General features: G+C 28.9%; 4 protein-coding genes across 5 annotated transcripts in view; 2 read left to right on the forward strand and 2 right to left on the reverse strand.

The window, feature by feature from the left end:
* The window catches only part of LOC129618502 (eukaryotic translation initiation factor 5), a 30515-nt gene extending 16123 nt beyond the window's left edge, over nt 1-14392 (forward strand). Inside the window, exons 4-6 of the mRNA XM_055533301.1 lie at nt 10345-12881; nt 12967-13477; nt 13588-14392. Coding sequence (XP_055389276.1) covers nt 12669-12881; nt 12967-13477; nt 13588-14249 — 1386 coding nt within the window. The 5' untranslated portion in view covers nt 10345-12668 and the 3' untranslated portion in view covers nt 14250-14392. The remainder of the gene's footprint in view (nt 1-10344; nt 12882-12966; nt 13478-13587) is intronic.
* On the reverse strand, nt 1395-2984 carry LOC129618814 (uncharacterized). The gene has a single exon (XM_055533830.1). It carries the CDS (start codon nt 2982-2984, stop codon nt 1395-1397), a length of 1590 nt encoding a protein of 529 aa, XP_055389805.1.
* Nucleotides 14393-19029: 4637 nt separating the features above from the next.
* LOC129610672 (alkaline phosphatase) lies at nt 19030-23222 on the forward strand. The gene is made up of 6 exons (XM_055523353.1): nt 19030-19670; nt 21323-21685; nt 21835-22048; nt 22146-22389; nt 22448-22764; nt 22949-23222. Exons 1-6 carry the CDS (start codon nt 19182-19184, stop codon nt 23074-23076), a joined length of 1755 nt encoding a protein of 584 aa, XP_055379328.1. The 5' UTR covers nt 19030-19181; the 3' UTR covers nt 23077-23222.
* Nucleotides 23223-23353: 131 nt separating this feature from the next.
* Nucleotides 23354-26369, reverse strand: LOC129610521 (uncharacterized). 2 transcript variants are annotated; one of them, XM_055523168.1, is made up of 8 exons: nt 26209-26369; nt 26034-26150; nt 25830-25965; nt 25570-25753; nt 25287-25502; nt 24717-25225; nt 23668-24656; nt 23354-23602 (listed from the first exon to the last, which is right to left on the reverse strand). In XM_055523168.1, exons 1-8 carry the CDS (start codon nt 26266-26268, stop codon nt 23534-23536), a joined length of 2280 nt encoding a protein of 759 aa, XP_055379143.1. In that variant the 5' UTR covers nt 26269-26369; the 3' UTR covers nt 23354-23533. The 2 variants fall into 2 exon arrangements, with proteins under 2 accessions (XP_055379143.1, XP_055379211.1); XM_055523236.1 differs by lacking the exon at nt 26209-26369 and having other exon boundaries at nt 26029-26121.
* Nucleotides 26370-26657: the final 288 nt, after the last annotated feature.

A 26657-nucleotide genomic window follows, 5' to 3' on the forward strand; every position in this document is an offset into this window, starting at 1 on the left:
TCACATAATTTTAGTAAGAAAAAAAATTGGAAAAGGGAAAAGCAATTTTGGAAAGGAGTGAGGTGAGACTTAAAAGTTGAATTATACAATATGTATGTATGTACAATTTATAATATAATTTCAATTTATAATACAATTTCATAATTTCTTTACAAATTTATTTACAATTTTTTTTATAGGAAAAGATAAAGTTAGATAATGTGTACAATCCACATTTGTATATAATATTCTTAAAAGGTTAATAAAGAATAAAATTTCTTGTACCTATGCACATATTATGTATGTATGTACATATGAAAATAATTTTAGTATTTATTAATAACTTTTGTTAATCTAATTTTTTTTTTTTTTTTTTTTTCCACTTCACTCCCTTTGGGAGCATAGAGCTTCCACAAAGCTTCTCCATCGAACTCTATTTTGCGCCAATATTTTTATTTCTGCCCAAGTTTTTCCAGCTGTCGCTAGTTCTTTTGCAATTGTTCGCCTCCACGTTAGTCGCGGTCTTCCCACATTTCTTTTGCCCTGTGGGTTCCACTCCATCGCCTGCCGCGCTATTGTACTCGACGTATTTGTTATTCGTCTGGGCCAGTGTATGTTACAGATGATTCGCAGGCATTTGTTTAGCATTGTTTGTAGTTTCTCCATGTCGTTTTTTCGTACTAGCCAGGTTTCACTCCCATATAGCAGGACCGATTTGACGCAGCTATTGAATATTCTGAATTTTGTTGATCTCGCCAAGTGAGATGACTTCCAGATCTTCCAGAGTCGCCCAAATGCCATTCTTGCCATTTTAATCCTATTCTTGATGTCTTCATCCGCTCCACCACTTGTGCTAATGACACTACCTAGGTAGTTGAAGTTAGTGACATCTTCTATTGGGCTTGTGTTGACTACAAAGCTGCCCTGATTAGCTGCATTGATTCATAGTGATTTTGTTTTTGCCTGGTTGATCTTTAGACCTACTTTTTCGGCTTGTTCACTGAGTTTTGACAGCTTCGCTCCCATGTCTGCGAAAGTATGAGACAGTAGGGCTATGTCATCTGCGTAATCAAGGTCCTCTAGGCGATTCATAAGAGACCATTGTATACCTCTTGGAGGCGCTAATGTTTTCCTCATTACTTCATCTAACACGATATTGAACAGTATGGGCGAAAGTGGGCAACCCTGTTTGACACGTCTTTCTATTCTTACTGGGTCGCTAAGTACTCCATTGTGTAGCACTCTGGTGTCTGTATTGCTGTACATTTCCTTTATCAGTTTGATTAATTTGTCAGCAATCCCCTTTTTTGCGAGTGCTTTCCATATAGCTTCTCTGTCCAGCATATCGAATGCCCTTTCGAAGTCGACGAATACAATGTATAATGGAGAGTTGAATTCTGCCGATTGTTCTACAATCAACCGCAGGGTGTTTGAGTGATCTTAGACCCCCGTTTTTTCCTAAATCCGCTTTGCTCCTCTCGCAAACTTTCTTCAATTTTTGAGCTTATTCTTCCCAGAATTATGTTTGCTAGGACCTTATTCAATACATTGAGAATCGTGATACCTCTCCAATTACTGCACTCTCTAAGGTCCCCCTTTTTTGGAAGTTTTACGATAATACCTTGTTTCCAAATATCGGGCATTCTCTCACTATTCCATACTTCTACCAGGATTGGAAGCAGAATATCTGATGTTGTTTTAGGATCTGCCTGAAGTAGTTCTGCAGGAATGCCATCGGGACCTTCAGCTCTGTTTTTCTTCATTTTTGCTATTGCTTCCATGATTTCTCTTTTTGATGGAGGGTTCTGGTTGATTCTGAGAGGTGGTGGTCTTATTAGCGATTCATTATTTGCTTGCGCTTGGTTAATAGTGGTGGGCATATATTCGAAATGTTCCTTCCATCTTTGCATTTGTTCTTGGGCAGAAGTCAGAAGTTGACCATTACTGTCTTTGATTGGCTGGCTGAGTCTTGTTCTATGGTTGGCTAGAGTTCGGATCTTGTTGTATAGGAGGCGCATATTATTTTGTTCGGCTGCTGACTGTGCTTCTGTTGCTATCGAATCATAATATCTTCTCTTATCTCTTCTGGCGCATCTCTTGACCTCTCTCGCAACTTCTCTATATTCTGCTTTTAGGTCATCTGTTTGCTGTGTGAGCATTTTTGTTCGTAATTTTTTTCTATGTTCTATTTTCGACCAAGTATCGTTTGAAAGCCATATTTTTCTTGTGTTTTCAATTGTTCCCAGTGTTTCGTCCGCTATCTGTCTATACATTTCTTGTATATTGCTTATGTTTGTACTTTGGCTTATTTGTTGTATACTTGATACGAATTCCTGCTTCGTACCCTCCATTTTTAATTTGTAAGTTGGTAGTTTACGCTTTCTTCTTTGTAGTGTGTTTCTTATCTTACTTGGTCTCAGTCTTATGTCGCCAGTGAGAAGATTGTGATCACTGTCAATATCTGCGCCCCTCCAGGCTCTGACGTCTAATAATGATTGTTTCCACTTTCTGCTGATGCATATATGGTCTATCTTGTTCTTGGTTCTTCCATCGGGCGATTCCCATGTGTATTTGTGGATGTTCTTATGGGGGAAGAGAGTTCCACCGATAGCCATGTTGTATTCTAGGCACAGGTTTACCAGACGCTCCCCATTGTTGTTAATAGTGCCCATACCATGTGATCCCATTATGCTTTTCGGGATTGAATCTTGCTGAGCACCGACTTTGGCATTGAGGTCCCCCAGTAATATTACAATGTCAGTCTTGGGGATACTATTGATAGCTGTGCTGAGTTGGTTGTAGAATGTATCTTTGGCTTCATCATGAGCAATTTCAGTTGGGGCGTAACATTGAATTATTGATATCTTTTTCATTCTGGTGTAGAATCTGGCCAATATTATTCTATCTGATATTGCCTTCCAGCTCATTAAGCTATTTATTATTGTCTTGTCCATCAATATTCCTACACCATAGTTACTGCCGCCTTCATTACCAGAGTATACCATTTTGTTTCCACTGGACGTCGTAATTTCACCTGCACCAGCCCACCTGATTTCACTTAGCCCGAGGATTCTGACGTGATATCTGTTAATCTAATAATTATTCGTATTTAACATCTTACCCTTTAATTTCAATAAGAAAAACTTGCTTGTAATAAAAATGTGAGATATGTCAATATATTTAAAGGTACAGAAAGAGAAACATTAAGTGAAATAGGAGACCAAACTTAAGATTTCCCCATCTGAAGCAGTGTTTCCGTTTTTTTTCTACATATTTAAACTTTAGATTTTTAAATGTGAATGTAAATGATTATCAAGACGGTTTTACACACAATTTGCGGACAATGTCATTTTTGCATAATTGAGAAAATACTTTACAAGCAAATTCAAATATCGATTTTTACTAATTCACGTGTCTAATTCTTAAACAAAAACTGTTAATTAAAACTAGTGTGTCTTTTCGCTTGAGTCCTCAACCAAAAGGTTAATTATTTTTAACTGAACTTTTAACTATATTTTTAGAGAATTATGAATAACAAAAATAAAAATTTTCGATTGATTGACGTAGAATGCGCCCAAACTAACAAAAAACTCCAATTAAAATTTTCATTTTTGGACTCTTCTTAGGTTATGATATCTCAAAGTTTGTGTTTTTAAAAAATTTTCAATTTTTCCGTTTTAATTTATAACTTGGGGAATATGGCAAGTAATGTTAACTTCGTGTAGTCAGTCATCTTGAAGCTCATAAAATTCCATTTTCAACTAGTGATGTATCATCGATGTTAGACACATCTTTAATTCAAGAGATATTTAAGTGCAAAACCAAGATTTTTAAAAAAAAATTTCCAATAAAATTACCTTAAACGTCATTTATTTGTAATACCATGTTACTATCACCTTTTTACGGTAAGTGATATATGGCATTCTGACCTACATTGTGATATAACATTGTTTATCAGGCGAAAAGCTGAAGTCAAAAGATTAAAAAATAATTCAAACGAAGTGTTTATAGAACAAAAGACATTTTTTAAAATGTATAATTCTGAATAAGAAAATTGTGCATTATCAACATGTAAATTTTCTGTTTCTAAATGAAAGGTACTTTTCCTCACCACTACCTCTTCTCATACGCTCATCTCATGTGGCTCTACAGCTTAAGGTGAGCTGTGGCCTGCTTCACAATTTGTCGCTATTAGTTCTATCTTGGAATGTTCGTGGATATTTATAACTCTGCTGCCATTTTCTATATTGTCCATCCACCTAGTCCCTTGGCCAACATTTTACTCTTGGGTTCACAGGTTTAGTACGGAAGATATTATTTTGCGTTCTATTTTCTCCCATCCTAGCAATATGGCTTGCTTATTTTAATCGCTGCGACTTCGGGTAACGTATAACATCTTTATGCTTAATTGATTGGTCTAATTCGTCTTCTTTCAAACTCGTCATCACTTATCCTTCTTGCTCCAAAAATGTTTCGATGTGTTCTTCTTTCAATTATTCTCAGGTTGTCTTCGTCATGTGCTGTTAATGTCCGTATTTCACATCCATACGTCACTTTTATAGTTTCATAATATTTATAACCGTTTATAGTATTATAGTTTTATATACTATCAATTTTGTTTGTCTTGATAGCAGTTTTGATTGATGTTTGTCGTGATAGCAGTTTTGATTAGCTGTTACCTATAATTACTCCGCGATAGCAGAAGCTTCCAACTCCCTCAAAATTGTATTTTCCAATTGCTACAATTTGTGGAGTTCTTTGTTTTTCATTTCGGGAAATTTTTAAATATTTTGTTTTGGTCTCATTTATTGTGAATCCAACTTTTCTTGTTTCCATTTCCAGCAGAATGAAAGCCTCTTATAACTTCTTGACTTCTTGAATAGCTGTATCGTCAGCATATGCAACTGTCTGATGGGACTTCAGAAAAATATTCCCTCGTCGATCCAATTCTTCAATTACATACTTTAATACTGCAATAAATAATAGTTATGCTCTGCTGTTATCATATCTTCTCTGGGAGATTTACAGACTTTTAATTTATAAATTGTTTTTCTAACTTCGTCATATGTTACTGATGTTGTCATAGGTTCTGCAGAAGAGATAAAGCAGTCCCCTACTTCGCCTTCACTTATTTCTATATTCAAAAGCTCGTCAAAATATGCCCATATGTTATATCGTTTTCTGTTATAAGTTTTTATTGTTATGTTCGTCTTGTATTTCATTTTTTAGCCATTCTTTTTTCTTTTTTTAGCTCTTGTCCTTTTCTGCTTATAATTATCTCTATTCCTTTGTAACATATTTGATCAAGCACAGTTTTTGGTTCCAATTGCATTTTTGCAATCCTGATCAAACCATTCTAAACTTCTTTCCAGTGCTTCTATTACAATCGTTGTATTAACTCCAACCACTGCTCCTCTGATTTGTAGCCATTCTTCTCTAATTGTCATATTTTGTAGGGTATTTTCTTGCCTATTGGTGCTGCGCTTATTAATTTCACTCTGTCCATCCGTCCGTCCGTGGACTTGTTTACAAAACTTCTACACCCTTGCAGATAGAAAGCTGAAATCTTATAGGTATATAGATTTTTACTAGAAACTTATTTCCGTAGAAGAAAATTTTTATCTATCTCCCCCCTTTAAAAGCTATATCTCTGAAACCCTAAAAATGCCTTGAAATTTAAAGAAGCAAAATCACCGTTACAATTTACTGTTGTTTAAGGTCCGTTTTTTCCAAACTTTTGATACCGTTTTTTTTCTACACCGTACGTTGTAATAGTCTGAAATTTTAACCACTTTTAGACACTAATAAATAGTTTTGTTTGAAGCATTTTTTTTCCCACCTTCACCCCTTTCTGAAGTTATCGCCTCTCGAATTTTGCAAAATTTGAATTTTTGGTACCTTATATTTCTGAAACCGCAAGCTTTTTCAATTTTCTATAAAAGCGGAAAGATAACAGTAAACACATTGCCATTAAAAATATGTTATCCCGTTTTTAAATTTATTTTTCCTTCATTTCGAAAACTGCATACATTACTCATCCTAAATGTATGCAATCCTTGGAATAGTTTTGTATATGAATGAAAGTAATTTTAATAATATAGTACATACATAGCTAGGTTGTTTTTAGACGCAGTGTTTTCACTTGTTCAAAGGAAAAGTGCTACAATACAAACCATTGGTTTGACCCAACTTTATTTAGTTCATTAGTTTGATATCTTTTTGGCGTATAACTGTTTTCAATAAATAGTGATCGCTGTCATAGTTTGCCCCTATACAGCTTTTTACTCCATTTATTGACGACGACGACATTCTGGCTGATATTAGTGCATGGTCAATCTGATTTACTGTTCTGCCGTTGGGCGATCTCCTACAGATTGGGTTGGATTCAATGACATGTTTTTTGAGATTCCGATTAACTATAATCAATTCATTCGCAATTTCTTGCATTTTCGCTACTTGTATCATTGTTCTTATATTCCATGTTCCGATATTCATATCATAGTCCTTTTTACATTGCGGAGGTTGTGATTCATTGTTATCGTTATTTATCCGAAGCACTTGTGAAGCGTTCATAACGGTGAGCTTTTTGAGATGTATAGTTGTTAGCAATACGATCCACTTTCATCTAGAACGACCTAAGTCCTTGCAATTTTAGTGTAAGGATCCAATGGGTATTGGAAGCTTAGTCAACAGTGGCCACAACGTGAAGGTGTTGCAAGTATTTGGTTAGAAATTAAACAGTTACTGCTCTGGGTCAGCGAACGATTAGTAGCCTACCCTGTTTATCCTTACCCAAACCACCAGGAATATCATTCGTGTGACTGAAAACTCTAGACTAACAGCCTAATCGTATAACAGCCTAATCTCGCTTTTTTACTCACTTTTTATTCACTTTCAAACCATAATTATCCATTTTTATATTTAATAACCATATTTATCCATTATTCATTTAATATTCGTTATATTTCATTTTTTCAATAAGATTACCCTTTTTTTTTAATTTTTTTATGTTTTTCTAAAATTAAGGAGTGAAAGTAAATAAGGACCCAAAGTAAATAAATTATGTATACATTTTAGAAAAAAACGAAATTTGCAATTCCGAATAATTCTTCTCACTCGAAATTATACAAATACGATTCTAACCATTAATAATTCATACACCTGAATTTTTCAAATTATTTTTGTTTTTAACTCTAACTAGAAATAATTAACTAGAATAAACTAACATTTCAATGCTATTTATATAATTTTTTAATTCATATTCTTAATAACATCATTGATTAATGATACAATATCAGATATGCGAAATTTACAATATCAGATGTGGAATTCGCTTATAACGACGCCCAAGGGACCGACCAAATTCGGACTTTATAGCCGGTAGTCGGTATAACCAATACAACAAAAAAAAAAATAATCCAAGCTAATAAAAATCAAAAGTGACGATATACGTATATTCCAAATGTTCATTGGTTGTATTTATTTATTAATTTTCTCGTAAACTTAAAAAAATAAAAAAAAACAGTTAACGAAACAAAAATATGAATAAAAAAATATCTGATGTGGTCAGCACATAACCGACCGCATTGTGTATTGTCTAGTTAAATGAAAGTGTTACAGAATATTATAAAAATGTCTGTAAAATACATCTTTCCAATTTTTAGGACATTAGTAAGCTTATAGTTAACATACTTAGAAAAATGTAAATTTGGCTCTTAGTAGAGTTTCGCTTTGTGTACCCGAATTCCCTGAAATGCTCGCCAGTTAGTTTCAGTAACAACCAGAACTCAAATATAAAATTTCAAGAAATTCCATCAATTTGTTCTGTGGATATGGTGAAAAATGTAAAATCGGCCCGCAAATCAGTTCTCGAGCCCTGATCTTTCCAAAAAAGTTATATGTTCATTGCTTTAATATGAGCAATTCACATATTAAACTTCAATGAAATCGGTTGATTATTTCTCTTTATATACACAAAAGTGTATGTTTGGCCCGTAGTAAAGGTCTAGTTGCCGATGCCTGATCTTTCCAAAAAATTTACATGTTCATTGTTTTAATACGGGGAATTCATATATTAAATTTCAATGAAATCGGTTGATTATTTCTCTTTATATACACAAAAATGTATATTTGGTCCGTAGTAAACGCCCAGTTGCTGATGCCTGATTTCTTCCAAAAGTTAGGAATTTTTGCGTATGATCGAGCAAAGCTTATATAAAAAATTTCAAGTAAATCGGTTGAATATTTTCTTCAAAATGTTCAAAAATGTAAAACAGGCCCGCTAAAAAGTGCAGTTCCCGAGGCCTGATATATACCAAAAGTTGATCGATCCGTGCCATGGTGGAAACAAACTTACATATAAAATTTCATCAAAATCGGTTCAGCCGAACTTGAGATACACGCGTGCACACACAGACCGACAGACGGACAGACCGACAGACCGACAGACCGACAGACCGACAGGTTGCTAAAAATAGTTTATTTACACTTCCCTACTATGGAGAAGTACGTTCCCATCGAAAACTCGATATGCAAAATTTGTTGCCATCACATAACCTACCTATTGTTTACACAATACGGTCGGTAATAACAGTTACATACTTGATATGAAACTTGGAACAATTAAAATTAAAATTACTGAAGAACTGACGAAAAATTAAAAACATTTCAACTTTTTCTCATTCTTTTCAAACAACAACAAATACATGGAGCTTCAGTTAAAACTGACTGATACACTGTAGACAGTACCCATAGCTAACAAAAAAAATGTTCATTACATTGCTTGCTAATTTTTGCAGCATTGTTTTGCCGCTTTAACTGACAATTAAAGCAAATTTAAATTCGTCGGACAAAATCCAGGAATATCATTTTTAAATCTTGTCTACGCTTCTTCTAATTGCCAAAATGCAGAGCCTTATCACAGAACCTTTATTAACACAAATATTTTGGTGAAAAGAAATATAATTAATCATCTTGACTGACTATAATCATTTTTTCATTATTTTTCACAAGATTCAGTTGATGATAATTAGGTACTACATTTATTAGAAAAACTAAAGTGATTAAGAAGAACACGGCCAGTATGGAAATACGGACTGAGACAAAAATATTTTTTAAATGAATCTTCGTCAAAACAATTCTGTGTCAAAAAATACCCGGAACACTTTTCGAAACAAGTTTCGCAAAGTTTCTGTGTTTAACATAAAATATGTCTCAAAGTTTCTATGTTTTAAATAAAAGGGCTTGTATCGTCTGAAATACAAATTTCAAAATAAATTTTGCTATGTTAATCACACTGGCAATGATACGAATAAAATAATATTGTTACCAAAATGAACATCAAAATTTGTATAGAAGCGACAATGTTTATTTAATAATGCAAATAAAAAAATCTGATGTAGTCAGCACTTAACCGACCACAGTGTATTGTCTAGTTAAGTAACAGTATTACAGAATATTGTAAAAGTGTCTGTTAAATACTTCTCTCCAATTTTTAGGACATTAGTAAGCTTACAGTTAGCATACATAGAAAAATGTAAATTTGGCTCTTAGTAGAGTTTCGTTTTGTGCCTTAGTAGAGTTTCGCTGGATAACAACCAGCACTCAAATATCAAATTTCACAAAATTAAATCAATTCATTCCGTAGATATGGTGAAAAAGGTAAAATCGGTCCGCAGACCAGTTTTCGAGCCCTAATCTTTCCAAAAACTTTATATGTTCATTGTTTTAATACGAAGAATTTAAATATTAAATTTCAATGAATTGGTTGATTATCTCTCTTTATATACGCAAAAATGTTCATTTGGCCCATAGCAAACGTCCAGTTGCTGATGCCTGATTTCTTCCAAAAGTTAGGAGGTGTCGCGGACGGTCGAGCGAAGTTTATATATGAAATTTCAAGTAAATCGGTTGGATATTTTCTTCAAAATGGTCAAAAACGTGAAACAGGCCCGCTAAAAAGTGCAGTTCCCGAGGTCTGATATATTATAAAAGTTGATCAATCCGTGCCATAGTCAAAATAAACTTACATATAAAATTTCATCAAAATCGGTTCAGCCAAACTGGGATACATGCGCGACAGACTGACAGACCTACAGATTGCTAAAAGTAGTTTATTTACACTTCCCTACCATGGAAAAGTGCATTCCCACCGAAAACTCAATATGCAAAATTTGTTTCAACAATCTACCTATTGTATTCACAATACCGACAGTAAAAAGGATCTTCTTCGCATGGTATTTAAAATTTTCTCAAGTATTCTTTTCAAAATCTTTTGTTTTAGTTTTTCTCTAAATATGTAGCTACATTTCTTATTATTCAATATAATGAATAATTTTTTTTGCTTTTTTTGTTCTCTTTATTTAGGACTTCAAAATTTTCCAGTAATAGACATCGGAAATTGCAACCTTTTAGAGAAACGTGAGGTTTTTTTTAAAGGATATAAATTACCTAATTATAAATTCTATATATAGGAATATATATATGAACATATGTGTATACATGCATATAATTTAAAAAAAGAATTAACCTTCACAGTCTATTAAATTAAGTAATTATAGTAAAAAAATTAATTAAAAATAAAAAAGTATAATTTTAAATATATAAGTAAAAGTGAAAGTCATAGTGAATTCAAAACGAAAATTACACAAGAAAAGGCTAAGATATAGGAACTCTGTTTAAACTACAATATATATTAATAGTATTATCTTCATTATATTAGTAATATATTATTGAAGTATATATATTATTTCAAATATATAATATATGTATATATGTTCCTACAAGCATAAACGTATATATAGCTTATATATACATATATATATATATATGATTGAAAGAAAAGCAAAAATTTAAATATTATATTGAAAATTAAATTTTGAAGAAAAACAAATTCTACTACGTACATAAGAGAGGGTATTTCTTATTTTAAGTTACACATTCATAATTAATTAAAATTTTCACTCTATTAGACACTGTTTTGTATTATAAAAGCAAAGTTCAATTCTTAGAATTTTCTTATATTTTTTTCTTTAAATATTTTTTGATTGCATATTGCTTAAATATAAAATACTATATAAAATACTAATTGGAAACAAAAGAAACGAAAGAATATTTTAGAGATTAAAAGAGGATTATTTAAATAAATTTTAGTTTTTATAGTATAAAAAAGATACATATATAGGGAGCCGTTTAAAAAAAAAAGAAAGAATATTTACAAAAAAAATATTTCAGTATAACAATTTGCATTATTACTTTGAGTCTAACAATTCGATTTTCATTTTATTTTTTGGAAACAATTTTTTGAAAATAAAAAATCAAATAACTTGGAAGTTTATTAATCATTGTAAATTTTTAAAATTTAAAAAATTAGTATAAAAATAATTAATTTCAAAAGGGAAGAAAATCTAAAACCACTTCCAAGAAAGGTTTACTTTCAATAGTCAAATTAAAAACTTTTTTTTTTATTTTTGATCATTTATTGTTTGATATTGATCATTTATTCTTAAGATTCAAAAAATTGAAACACTTAAAAAAATTTAAAACCGTAAGAAAATAATACATTTATTTTTTAATTTTAAAAATTTTTCGAATAAAATAAGAAATTTTTGATTAAATAATAATAAAATTAAACTTCATGAATTTATCAATAAAAGAAAAAAAATTTATAAAATTAAAACTGAACTCAACAAAAATTACTACTATTAATAGTGGTAATCCATTATTACAACTATATATAAAACTGCAGCAATATCAACCACAACATCAAAATATAAATGATCAATTTCTTAACAAAAAGATATTACGAAATCTTTTATCAAAAACAATAGTAATTAAAGAACCATCATCAACATTAAAAACAATAGAAGCATTATCACCATATTGTGGGAGAGCAACAACTAGAGTCAATTATTCAAATTTAATTAATTTGTACAATAATTTAAATAATATTGCTAAAACAAACACATCGTAAATGTAAAGGGTGGTTAAAATTCATTTTTTAAAAATATTGAAAAATTGCTTATGATTTCATAAGGAGCCACCAATATATTAAAAATATAAACTGAAGTTTTTATAAAAAAAAAAATAAAACGGTGCTGTAAAATTATAGCAATAATAAAAAAGGCATTATTGAGGAAACAGCTCAATAGCAACAACAGAGGAATTACAAAATTTAATTAATTTTGAAGACAACATTTTTCATGGTTATTTAATTCGAAAAAACGTTGTTGTATACTTAAAATTGGATTTCGAAAAAATTGACTATAAATTGTACATCTACACATTAAATGTACTCATTATATACGTCAGTTTGTATATCACACATATGCATATACAAATAAATATACATCGTGCACTTTGATTGGAATCGCTTCATATCCTTCACCATTCATCAATTTTTTCCTTAAATTATTGATGTTCTCGAGTTTTATATATTTAAAAACAAGCTTTAAAAAGTTTTTGTTTTATATATTATTTTCAAACCATATAAAATATAACTTCTAAGCCTACATTAATATCTAAATATCAAAATTTACATATATACAAAAGCCGCAAAAATATATTCAAAAAACTAAACAAAAGTAAAACAAGCAAACATATATCTATCATCATTATATTGCTCGCTGTAAAATTTAGAAACTTAGAAAGATATATTATTACACAAAAGTTAATATAATAAAAAAATTAAAATGGGTACCGTAAATGTCAATCGTAATGTGACCGACGTATTTTATCGTTATAAAATGCCACGTATAATGGCAAAAGTTGAAGGCAAAGGCAATGGCATTAAAACAGTTATCGTTAATATGGCCGAAGTTGCCAAAGCAATTGGACGTCCAGCTACATACCCAACAAAATATTTTGGTTGTGAATTGGGTGCGCAAACTCAATTCGATCATAAGGTATAAAATAAATAAGAAAATAAGTTCATATTTACCTACTTAGTTTTTTTATTCGTTTTTCTCTTTCATCTTTACATAAAAATAGAATGAACGTTTTATTGTTAATGGATCTCACGATGCATCAAAGTTACAAGACCTTCTTGATGGTTTTATACGGAAATTTGTTTTATGTCCAGAGTGTGATAATCCTGAAACTGAGTTACTTGTATCATCAAAAAAAGGTACTATATCGCAAGGATGTAAAGCATGCGGTTTTCATGGACCACTTGAAGTGAATCATAAAGTAAATACATTCATATTAAAAAATCCACCAAATATGAATCCAGCAACACAAGGATCATCATTAACTGAAGGTAAACGTAGTAAACGTTCTAAAAAAGGTGGTGAAGAAAACGGCGGAACTGAATCCGCTAATAACTCTAATGTACAAGCTAATGATGATGATGAAGCAAATCAAGCAAGTCAAACTGAGGCGTTAATTGGTGCAGCAATACCAAAAAAGGACGTTGAAGATGATGACGATGAAAATTGGACAACTGATGTGTCAGAAGCAGCGGTGCGTAAGCGTCTTGAAGATTTAACTGATGGAGCAAAAGGTAAATGCTGTTTGCTATTTAAAACAGAAACAATTTTAGAAATTTTAGAAATACATATTTAAAATTATAACAATTTATTTAATACAAAATCACTTTGCATTCGATTTTAGGAATGACAATATCAGATGATGTTGAAAAATCAGAAAAAGAACGTGTTGACATGTTTTATGAGTTGGTTAAAAAGAAGCGTGACGCTGGTCAATTGGAAAATTTACAAACACACAAAGAACTGGCCGTTGAAGCTGAACGTTTAGATATAACACATAAAGCCCCGTTAGTATTAGCTGAGCTACTATTCTCACCAAATATTATACAAGAGGTACGGAAACATCGTAATTTATTATTACGTTTCACTCATAATAATTTAAAAGCTCAACGTTATTTAATCGGTGGTATTGAACAAATTATTGCATTGCACTCAGCTAAATTAATGGATAAAGTTGCTGGAATCTTAAAATTATTTTATGACAATGATATACTTGAAGAAAAAGCAATATTAGAATGGGGGCAAAAGGTTAGCAAAAAATATGTAAGTAAAGAAGTTGCAACTGAAATTCATGAGAAAGCGAAACCATTTTTGCAATGGTTACAAGAAGCTGAAGAGGAGGAATCTGATGAAGATGATGAAGATGATTCTGAAGTTGAAATTGAATATGACGACAGAGCAAGGATTGATCTGCTCAAAAAAAGTGATGTCACACCAAAAGTTGCTCCTAAAAAAGTTATTGATGAAGATGAAGATGGAGATGAAATTGATATCGATGACATATAAAGAAGAAATATAGATGTATAAACATCAAAAAAGCTGAGAGAAGCTGCAGTTGCAGCTAAAATTTGTTAAAAACAATAAAAATAAAAAAAAATCTTTTTATTTTTTTGTTCATATTGCTTTAATAAAGATCTTTATTTTTGAAATATATACATATTCATATAAATATTATGTGCTTTAGGTTATTTGTCAATATTATAGATTTCAACAAATTTTTTATACTTTAAAAACACAATAATAGAACTACAATCGCATATGTATCTTTAACAAAAAAGCATTTCAACTAAATTTCAAAGATTCTACGAATTTTACTAAAATTTTTTCTTATTAATTTTACAATACTTATGTCGATTCAATTTAAAATTATATGTTCTTTTTAGAACCACTGGAAATATTAAGATTATCCCATGAAATCTTCATATTATTAAACAAATTTGTTAAATATTCTATTTTGTTTCAAGTGCAAATTTATATTAATATAATTTCAGTATTTTTTCCTCAAAATCGTAAACATTATTTCTACATTTATTGATTTCTTTACACAAAATTTTAGTAAAATACGTAATATTTGAAATTTGAGATAAAAAATAAAAAAAAAATGTTAATATTTCAAGTTGTAATATGGCAAGGTTTTAGTTCTAATTTAGTTTTTTTTCTTGTTTACAATTTAGAATAAAAATTCGTATGTTTAACTTTCCCAATATTATTTGTATTCGTTTATTAAATTATAATTATAATTACAATTATAGTAATAGATATTGTTTTTTTCCAAATTTTCCAAATAAAATACAAAAAAAAATTTTCAAGTGTGTTAAATATATATTCATTTAATATTTTTAATACTTTTTATTAAAATAAAATAAAGGAAAACAACCAAAATATTTTTCTCTATTTAAACACTGAAAGCAAAAAAAAACGTTTTGAAAAATGGAAGTTATTATAAATATAAAAACACTACTACTATAAATTTATTAAAAACAATTAAATTGTGAATATCTTTTCTTTTCAAACTTTAATAAACGTATAGTACAGAAATTAAAACCTATTTTTCAATTAAACATAATCTGATCCCTATTGCACAAATCCTTTTTTATTTTTTAATCAACAAATCAAAATAATTGCAAAATTTCTGTTGCGCGAAAAAAGATAACACTGGTGATGCTAATGAAAATAGTATTTAGTTTTTTGAAAAGTTAAGAGTAAAGGTGTCTGGTGCAAAAGAGTCTTGGTATTACGTAAATATTTTTTTTAATTGATTTGTCAGCCTTATTGTTAGATTGTTAAAGCCCTTGTAACTATCAGTAAAATGCATATGTATGTGTATAAGTGCTTAAGACTAACTAAATTATTACATATTACAGTTCTTGTTCTTTAGTAGATGTTTTAAAACAAAGAAGAAAATCACTTTGGATATTTAAATTTCTTACATATCAATTTAAATTCACACATAATTTTTTATTTTTATTTATTATATTTTCGTTTCTGCTCTTTCCTTAAATTTAATCAAATAATGCGAAAAAATTTTACTTTCTAGAAGAAGAAAGTACTTAATTTGTCTGCAGTCACTTTGATTTTGTATCCTTTCCGAGCTATAAACGGGAGAAGATTTCCGTTATGTGTGAAATAGAGGGGCTACTTCTACGAACACAATATTCGTGGTTCAATTGAGTATGGCCGATCCACAACTGAGTTAAATTCTTTTAACGCTATGTATTTATCATAATCTATTGAAATTGCATTATTCTTATATGGCAAAATTTATTGCTTTATGGGGGTCGTTTATCCATTCCATATCATAAAAAAATTTTGAATTTCGTGAAATAAGTTTTAAATTTGATTCTATTTCTGCTAAATATTGCAAATTGTTATACATAAAACTTATTGATATTTGCCATTCACAAATAATATTTTCAAATTTATTACTTACATATATTTGACTTATAATATAATCAAATAATTATTTAACTTAATATAAATAACTTCATATTACATTAGTAATATAAAGTTATTAGTAATATAGTACATTATAGGAGTCTATGCCAGTAGGCATGATCCACTTACCTAAGATTAAAGCATTTTAGTTTAGGAAAACTAAAAAAAATACAACAAAAAAAATAATCGCATCACATAATCGCATATGTAAGTATGTACGTATATGTACAAAACTTAGAAAAAATTATATATTATAAATATATATATATATATATTATATATATATATTTATATTATATATATATATATATATATATATATATATATATAATATAAATATTAATAATTACATAATATAAATAATAATGCTTTAAATATTCTCATATTAATTAAATTTTAATATTTTCCTATTCTCTTTACTACTTCGTAATAAATTTTATTGTAAAATTATTTAAAATTAATTTAAAACTCAAAAATTTTTCTTCTAGTAAAATATTTAAAATTACATTTGAAAATGTTTTATACAGAAAATTTACTTTTTTTAATAATATGTACAGCACATTTTGTTTTCCATTTACTGTATTGAAAGATAAGGCACTTTATCTTTGTAAAAATTTAGGAACGCTTTTTTTTAAAAATCCATATTTTACTGAAAAATTCCTCTAGGATCTTGATTTTTTTGCCACAAAAAAATAAATTCTAAACTTTATTTTCATATAAATTTTTTTACTTTTAATTTAATTAATTCTGCAAAAACTTCACTTAAAGACAAAAACCCTTAAAAACCAAAAATCGTCAAAAGTAAATGTTATGAAATTTTAACTGATCCTTTCACAAAAAAGCAGAACAACGCAAAGTAGAGCCTTGATAATGTCAACGTATATAACTGCAAACTCTATTAAATTATGATATGAAAGAGAAAAACATTATATGACTTAGGGATCATTATGGTTCTTGAAGCGAATGTCATTTTTCTCGAATTCGTCTAAATGAAATTATGGTTCGCGAAGCGAAAAAAATTAGGTCAGTCTTGTATAAAAGAAAGTAGTGCTCTTATTCGCTTCGCCAATTCATAAAATTCATAAAAAATTTATGACATAAAAATTCATAAAAAATTCACATAAAAATTCATAACAATTTGCTTAACTACACACGAGCAAAAGGCAGCTAAAAAATCCGTTCTTAGCATCTTACCTTTAACTAATAAACCTTTGCTAAAAGTTCATAATTGACAAAAAATTGCAAAATAGACTTAGTAGATTAATACTATGTATCATACGTCTACTAATAGTAATATATGAATTTAATTTACGGAAAATTAATAATATAAATTTAAACAAATTCGAAAACAAGAACACTCGCCCATAACTATACCAACCCCATTAATTACAGTTTTGAAATTATTTAATGTTATGCGAACATAATATGTAACGTGCATATGTTCCCCTTAATGCAGATTTTTTGTGTGCTGTAAATTTTTAAGATTAGCGAGATTTATTTGATTTGAATTTAACAAATTTTATTAATTAATTTATATAAACGTTAAAAAAAATCCATATGTATGTAGTGTGTGATAATTTCAATGATCAATTCAGAGTTTTTATTCTCTTTACTGTGGCTGGGGAGAAAGATGTACATACATGTATGTATGTAAGTATGTACTAAATTTAAATGATTTTTTTAGTTTCGGCTGTAATTATGTATATTAATGTTTGTGTACATAGGGTAATTTAGATATCTTTCAGAATCAAAAATATTTTTTTTTGTATCAGTACAGATCCACAGGAATTAATTAGTTTTTGACAATTCAGTTCTTCTAACTTAGTACTAAATGTGTCCTTTGTTTGACAATAAAGCACTGAACAGCAGGTCAAAAAAATGTGTTTATTATTTTGACAATCAAATTTATATTTAAGCGAACTATAAATAATAAAATTTTGTGGTTTCATTTTCGAAAATTTAAAAAACATTTATGACAATCTTACTACTTTCACAACTAAAAGAAACTTTTTGTTTATGCTAATATCAAGTTTGTAGTTGTTGGAGCGTCTTTTTGTCGTGTAAATTATTTAATTTTTAAGTATGTACATATGTACATATGTATATTGAATTATCAAAATCACCCTTATTTTTCAGATTTTTAATATGTTGCATTTTTCAGCGGTATTTTTTTTTTCAAACTTTGCAGCATTTAAAAAAATATCTTTAAAAATGCGATGCTGTGATTTTCGAACGTGCTTCTTTTGTAGTAAAGACTATAAATTGAACATGCTACATTTGAAGATTTTGTAGTTTTCATTTATCGAACATGCTTTATATTAAGACATAAGTTAGAACTGAATTTTCGAAAACTCCCATATACTTGCATTGGCATATGATTCCAAGAACTGTTTAGTTCATTAATTAAATGAGTTTAATTAATGTTCTTTTATATTAATGGATCATGTTACATATTTGTGTGTTTAATTTAATTAACTTATCAGAAAACACACTGATCAGTTAAAAAATTAACTGATACGTTGATAAAAAGTTATTTAATCAACGACTAACAACCTCTAAATTTTTAAATTATTGTATTACTATAATAAAGTGTTATAAATATAATAATTACCTTTTAATTACATGTTTAATCGACTGAGAGTAGTCATCACATTATCATATTATTTTTATTGTGATTTCTTCTTAAGACTTTTTAAAAGTGAGTAAAAAAAATAACAATTTTATCATTTACGTTCATTCATATATAGCTTATACAGTTAATAATAGCATATTTTTATTTACAATAATAAAACTTTTATTTCTTTACTTGTTTATCATTATTTTATTATTATAACTCTACAACAACATCAAGATAGGAAGGATAAACAAAATCAAATCAAACACACAATGGGAAAGATGTAAAAACTAATTTTAACATAATCAGTTATATAAATTTCATTGAAGATACATATACTATAATCAAAAACCATTTACTTTCTAAAAAAAATTTTGCATGAGTGAAATATGATGGAATCTCGGCGGCGTTTTGATTTTGACGATGCGCCTATAGAACAAAAAAATTTGCCATCAAATCCGAGTGAAAATGTTGAAAATATTTTAAAGTGTGAAACACAACGTGAACGTATTAGACGACTATTTAAATCAAATTTATTTCTTGGTTTCGCTACAATTATATTATTTTGTCTATTTATTATTATTACTACTCTTTGCATTGCTTTATTGGTTCGATATGAAATCGAAAATGAGTCGGTAAAAACCGTGCCACTTTGGAGAGCTGATTTGCCAGACGAACAAAAATTTTGGTTTGACAAAGGTATTGAAGAATTGAAAACAGCTCTTAATGTTAAATTAAATATGAAAAGGGCAAAAAATGTAATAATATTTGTTGGAGATGGTATGGGTCCTAATACTGTAACAGCCTCAAGGATTTATGGTTTTAAGGAGAACGGCTTACTAACATGGGAAAAATTTCCACATATGGGAATGCTTAAGGTAAAACTATTTAATATCTATGTACATAATGTAAAAAAATATTTTATCTATTGTAATATGTTACATAGTTTTTTTATGTTTTTTTTTTAAACTTTATAATGCATTGTATATAGTTTTTTATGTACTTAAAAACTATATATGTATGAATACGCACTCGTATTATTATATTTAAATATTAATTGAATTTCTAGTAAAATTTGACCAATTGCACGTGTTCTGTTATGGCGTTATATATTAGAAACTTTATTATTTATTTCATGTTCATAATATTGGATCCAATGAATATGTAACTACTTATATACATACATTTACATACATATATGTATAAAATGTGCTATTATGACGGGTGTTGAAATTAATTATAATTAACCATCCCTTAAAAAGTAACGATGTACAAACATATAAATTAAATTCAAAAATAAATGTAGTATATACATATGTACATATGTATGTACATGCGTGTTTTATTTCCCGTCAAAACAATCCAAACGTGCAAAATTTATATAAATACGAATATAACAAAAATAATATTAGAGCGGGTACTACAATGTTCTCTCGTAAAAAGAGGACATTATTTCACTTAATGCAGTTTACCTTTTAATTATCTTTCAGTTTACCTCAAACCGTTTAATTATTTTCTAAACTTTACGTTATTTTAAAATTTTAATTAAAATTAAAATAAAGTTGGAACAAGTGAAATACTGATTTTAAAAACAATCTAGCCATGTACTAACTATGTAACAATCTAGCTATGTATATTAAAACTATTTTTCTTTATATACGAATGTATTTCAATGATTGCATATATTTAGGACTAGTAATGTATGCAATCTTTGAAATAAAACGAAAAAAATAACATAATTAACCCTTGATAATGCTCGAATTTAAGAGTTAAGTGCGTGAGTTAAGAAAAATAATTATATTTTTTAACGGCATGAAATTTACCGTTAGCTTTCCGCGTTTATAGAAATTTGGAAAAGTTTAGAGTTTCGGAAATAAAAAGTGCCAAAAATTCGAATTTTACTAATTTCGAGAGACGATAACTTGAGAGGTGGAAAAAAACTTTCCCCCAACGAAATTGACTATTTATTAGTGTCTAAAAGCTGCTGAAATTTCAAACTCCTGCAGAAAAACTAGAAGAAAAACGACGGTAAATTTTAACGCCGGTTCGATTTTCGATGATTTCAAAAATTTTCAGGATGTGTACGTATGAAGGTGTGATTATTATAATAACTATTTCAATTATCAATATGTATAATCGCTGTAGAATCGCATCATCGCGCTGTAGAAGCATAAAATACCTAAAGTTGAAATTATGTCACATAAGTATATGCAAAAGTTATTTATACACACTTATATCTTCGATCTATCTACAGAAATGAGACAACTGTCTAAACTAAGGCAAATTTGTTAACATGCAACCATATACATATGTAGATTTAAGTAACTCATTTATTAATTCCAACTATATATTATATGAATTTTTAAATTATTCCTTCGTTCTGAATTAGTAATCTTATAATTATATGTGTAAGTACTTGCTAATCATCTAATACACAATCTACGTACATATTATAAATAAATATATATGTAAGTATTTGTACTTTATGTATAAATAATAAATTAATATATGTATGTATCTAAATTCATAGACATATTGCGCAGATAAGCAAGTACCAGATTCGTTTTCAACAGCAACAGCACTATTTGGTGGAGTAAAAACTAATTACGAAACTGGTGGTGTAGACTCAACTGTTAAATTAAGTAACTGCACAGCTTCACTAGACCCGAATCATCATGTAGATAGTATTATAAAATGGGCTCAGGAAGATGGAATTAAAACTGGCATTGTTACAACAACACGATTAACGCACGCCACTCCCGCATCATTATACGCTAATGTTCCGGATCGAAGATGGGAGTGTGAAGCAACAATGCCGGAACATTCAAAACAAGATGGTTGTAAAGACATTGCAAGAATATTAATTGAAAGTGAAGTCGCTGAAAATATAAATGTAAATAGAAAATATTTATATTATGTACGCATGCATACATATATATGTACATGTCCATACTAATGTATGTACCTATTGTATGTTTTCACACACATGTACACGTACTTCCTTTTTAAATTTATTATAATTTTAAAATCCACACGCATTAGGTGTTAATGGGTGGAGGAAGGCAGTGCCTCGTGTCAGGGACAAAAGGTTCTAAAGCAGATCCAATTGATTCTTGGGCATGTCAATCCAAAGACGGAAGGGATTTAATTAAAGAATGGAAAAAGAAAAAAGAAGATGCTGGCCACATTTTCGCAGTGTTAAGTAACAATAGTGATTTAAATTCTTTCGATACTTTTAATACAGACTTTGTTTTAGGTAATAAAATAAACAATCCCTAGACTAAAAATAGAAGAATAACTATACATCTCACAATCAGAAATTCTATATTTTTTTATATTCAATTGACTTTCAGGTGTATTCGCTAATGGTCATTTGAAATATGACCATGAAAGGGACACTGGCCCCGCTGGTATGCCATCACTGGCAAATATGACATTGAAAGCGATTGAGGTTTTAAAAAGTAAAGAAAAAGGATTTCTGCTGATAGTAGAAGGTGGAATGATAGATCAAGCTCATCATAGGGGTATTGCTCGAAAGGCTCTTTCAGAAACTTTAGCATTAAATGATGCTGTTAACGCTAGCCTCAATGCAATGAAGTATTATTATTTCTAAAAAGAGATTGTACAAGATAAACTATAAAAATATTTTTAATAGAGATGAGTTAGATGAAACCTTATTTATAGTAACAGCCGATCATTCACACACTTTAACGATAAATGGTTACCCAAAACATGGCAGCAACATTTTAGGCATAGGATTTAAATCAAAAGTTGATGGAATTCCGTACACCACATTGACGTATGGTACAAGTTATTCTGGCTATCAAGTAGAAATTGATAATGAAAATGGCAGGCCAAAAAGGAAGGACCCCAGTCGTGAAGACACTACAACATTTGATTATATCCAACAATCAGCAATTTTAACTGACGAAAATACACATGGGGGTTCGGATGTTACAATTCATGCTTTGGGTAATTTTACTTTATTTGCAATTTGAGTTTTAACATAAATATTTAACTAAGATGCAACAGCATTAAGTCAAAGTTGATCAAAAATTTTTATCACACCAATTTCTTTTTGAGTTAGTTGTTAAGTTTCATAGCTTCTACATTACCACGTTAAATAAATTTGTTAAATATTGTAACTTTATTTTAGGTCCAATGGCTCATTTATTTCATCGAATTCATGAGAATACCTACGTAGCACATGTTGTAAGTTACGCTTTAAGAATAGGAAGGTTCAGAGATAGTTCTATAGTAGAATCCTTAGCCAATTTGTTTTAACATTTAAATGTGTTATGCACAAACATATTTTATGATTTGTAGATTTTATATAAAGAATCTTTTGCAAATTATAACAAAACTATGTACATTGTTTAAAAATATTTATAGTATTTTAAAAATAAAAATTAATAAGATTTTATGATCAAGTTGCGTTATTTTTTAATTACAAAATAATTTGAACTCCATCAGAGTTGGACTATTCTACAAATCTTTTCAAAATATATTCTTTTCAGATATGTACATCTTCGAATCTTGAATAAAACAGGAATTTTTCTCATTATTTTTTTAAAAATTTAAATATTTCGGTAATCTGATTAAAATTTAGTTTGTACATACATACATAAATATGTATATCCAATATAAAATTTGGAATATTAATATGTACGTGTTTTAATTCTATTTTTAAAATTGTTTTTGTTTTATTTTAAGTTATAATTATTATTTTTAAACTTAAGCATCAATCATCATCATCTATGTACATTTGTCTTATTTCAGGAATTTTTTTCACAACACGTTTTGTTTTGACCTGAAATCGAACAAATCAGAATTTTGAATTAGCAAAAAAAGTCATTAAATGGATAAAATTATTACCTCAATAACCTTAGTTTTCATTGAGCTTCTTGTCATACGTGCTATTGGAGGGCTATTGTCAACAATTTCTATGATTTCATTATCGCATTTTTCAATGGCTTCCACAGAACTATTTGATGAAGATCGCCTCCTTTTTCTGTTTGCATTGCGCAAGTATTTAGTAAGGCTATTTTTTCTATTATTTATAACCTTTGGTGATTTGCTTACTCTTTTTTTTGTTAAAACAGAATCAGTGGGTTTGATGTCAGTATCCTTTTTTATGGACTGATCTTGAGTTTTTCTCTTCTTTTCATCTTCGATTCCTAATATAAGACACAAATGCTGTTTTAAGTCACTATTGTCAGTGCAATTTCTTTTAATTTTTTCTATGTTATTATTTTTCGTTTCATTTTTTTTTGATTTTGAATGTTTTTCATCATTTTCTGTTATTTCATTTTCATTTACTAAATTTACACCCAAACTATTGGAATTCCGCAAAGCATTAAATTTTTGTGAACTTTTAAATTTCACTGTATCGGGTTCCAGTTTGGTACTTTTCATTTCATCTATTTTCACTCCGCCGTTATGAATTTCTTCCATTGCGCGCTCAACTAAAGTGTAAGAAATAGCAACTTGCAAATTTTGTGCATTTGTTTCCATCTTCGTACCACTTTTTCGATCGCCACTATTACTTAGTTCTTTAGAAGAATTACTATTATTATCCAAAAAAGAATAATAATTTTCATTCTGTTCTTTTTGTTTCCTACTAATTTGCAGTTTATCATTTTCTAACTGTGGTGAATGCACTACAGCTGAAGAATCTATGACTTCAATCATTTCAGAATTATCAATATTTGCAATCGACGGAAAATTTGAAAAATTTGTGTTCATCAAAGAATCGAATTCATCTTTTTTTGATTCTTCTTTCTCACAGAGTGAAACTTTTTTGTCAATAGAAGTGGGAGGGCTGTTGTCATTTTCAGCGAAATATTTCCACCTATCAGAACTGGCTAGAGTAAATAGTAATATAATATAGAAACACAATTTGTATTTTAATTTTTTTCACTTACAATTTAGAGTTAAAGCTTTTTGTTTGATTTTCCTTCTTCTTGGAAGATTAAATGCAGCTGTATTTATTTTGTCGTCCAATTCGTCAAGACTTGCGCAGATTTCTTCACAATCTGATGATTTTATAGTTACGTTTTCAGTCAGTTGATAATTCGAAAGTGTTTCTTCCAGAAAATTTTGTAATTGTTCAGGACTATCTACAGCAGTTTTTGGCGCAAAATTTTCAATTTCCTTCAGTTCTTCCTCAAGACTTAAATTTCCCGAGTTTTCGTCAATTACTTTCCAATGTTTGCTAGCCGATTTGATAAAGTTAGGAACAGAAGAAAGCTCAGCATATATTTCTTTAATACACTTAGGTTGAATTAAATTTATAAAAGAAAAAATCTCCATATGTGATATGTGAGATGAATAACATAACTGGTAAAGACCAATTTTTTCGTATTTGTTGTATTCGAATTTTTTTTGAAAATCAAAAAGTCGGACGGTTGCAATATTTTTAGTTTTAAAGCGTCTATATTCAATACAAAGAAAATATTAACCTTATTAAATTCGTATTAAAACATGAAATTTACTTTTCTATTAAATCCAGATCTGCTGAATCCATGATTAAAGCAATTTCACAGTCATTAAATGATGACAAGAATTTTGTTTTATAACTTGTTTTATAAAATACGTTTTTAGTAATATTATTGCGAATAAATATTTTAAGGTCAAAATCTTGTACAAAACTTTTAACAAGATCTTCATACCCAAATAATGGAGTATTTAAAATGATTTTTGTATGACATCTAAAAATAGGAACTTAAATTAAATACACAAATTAAGATATATTTCAAAAATGTGCTTAGTGCTTACTTTAACAATTGTTTTAATTTATAACTAACTTCTGTAGCAGTAGAATGAAACATTGAATTCGAATTTGTGTTGTCTATATATAAATAATCAATACCTTTGGAAACAAGATCTATGAAAGTTTTATTCCAAATAATTTTAGTTATCTGCCTAAAATGGCCTAAGTATAATGCTGTATGATGGTGAGCTAAAATTAAAATAAAATTATATATGTAGGTTACTCAAATGCTTTAATTTTAATCCTTAAAATTTCATAAGTTTACTCTCAAAATGAAATAGGACATTTCCTGTGGGTTCGTCGTCTTTAAACATAGTTACTATAAAAGTGTTTCCATTCGGTAATAGTAAAGAAACCTTTTCTCCGTTTTTCAGGGTTCGTATGCATCTCAAAGGAATGCCCTGTGAAATTTAAGTACCATGTTTTATGTAGTGAGTACGCTATAATTTTATTTTGTCAAACACCTTACTTTACAAACGGATGACAATATGTTGCCTATATGGCTCGAAGTATAAACTTTTTGATTGAAATTTTCTCCTGTAACAAAATCCGAACTCAAATGAGATAAAAAATATGTATATTTTTCCTTAAAAAAAATTTTTATATATTGATTGAGTTCGTTTTCAAATTCTCAAATATATTACCGCATTTTCTATTAGCAGTTGGTCAACAACTACAAATTCACTAATTTCAGAAAGAATCATTAAGACAGTGTGTTTTTCTGTAAAAGTACTCAATACATTTTTAATTATTAAATATTTGAAAACTTTTAGTTTATTCCCCAAAATTTAATTTCTACTTTGTATACATACATATATTATCATAAATACATCAAAACTGACAGCATATTTTAATGAATATTACCAATCTAAATAGGGATACAAATTTTTAGCTTCATTCAACAGATAACTGAGAATTTGATTGCGTTTTAAAGCTATTGAAATTATATGTTTCGAAAACTGTTGAAGCGTTAATGATGCGAATGTGTTTTTTATATTTAATTATTTATAATAAAAAGTTGAAACATCTTGTACAATTTTGCAAAAACTATGATAAAAAATAACTTAATAAAAGAAAATTAATTACTTTTTGT

Source organism: Condylostylus longicornis, unplaced genomic scaffold, assembly GCF_029603195.1.
Source record: "Condylostylus longicornis isolate FDR11 unplaced genomic scaffold, ASM2960319v2 ptg000001l, whole genome shotgun sequence".
NCBI lineage: Eukaryota > Metazoa > Arthropoda > Insecta > Diptera > Dolichopodidae > Condylostylus > Condylostylus longicornis.

Bases quoted from the DNA above. Each gene is read 5' to 3' on its own strand.
- LOC129610521 (XM_055523168.1), bottom strand. From the start codon at position 26,268: ATGATTCTTTCTGAAATTAGTGAATTTGTAGTTGTTGACCAACTGCTA. The intron at 25,754-25,829 runs GTAAACTTATGA...TTTTAATTTTAG, and splicing joins TGTCCTATTTCATTTTGAGA to CTCACCATCATACAGCATTA. The intron at 24,657-24,716 runs GTAAGTGAAAAA...TATTTACTCTAG, and splicing joins AAAAGCTTTAACTCTAAATT to CCAGTTCTGATAGGTGGAAA.
- LOC129618814 (XM_055533830.1), bottom strand. From the start codon at position 2,984: ATGGTATACTCTGGTAATGAAGGCGGCAGTAACTATGGTGTAGGAATA.
- LOC129610672 (XM_055523353.1), top strand. From the start codon at position 19,182: ATGATGGAATCTCGGCGGCGTTTTGATTTTGACGATGCGCCTATAGAA. The intron at 21,686-21,834 runs GTAAATAGAAAA...CACACGCATTAG, and splicing joins AAGTCGCTGAAAATATAAAT to GTGTTAATGGGTGGAGGAAG. The intron at 22,765-22,948 runs GTAATTTTACTT...ACTTTATTTTAG, and splicing joins TGTTACAATTCATGCTTTGG to GTCCAATGGCTCATTTATTT.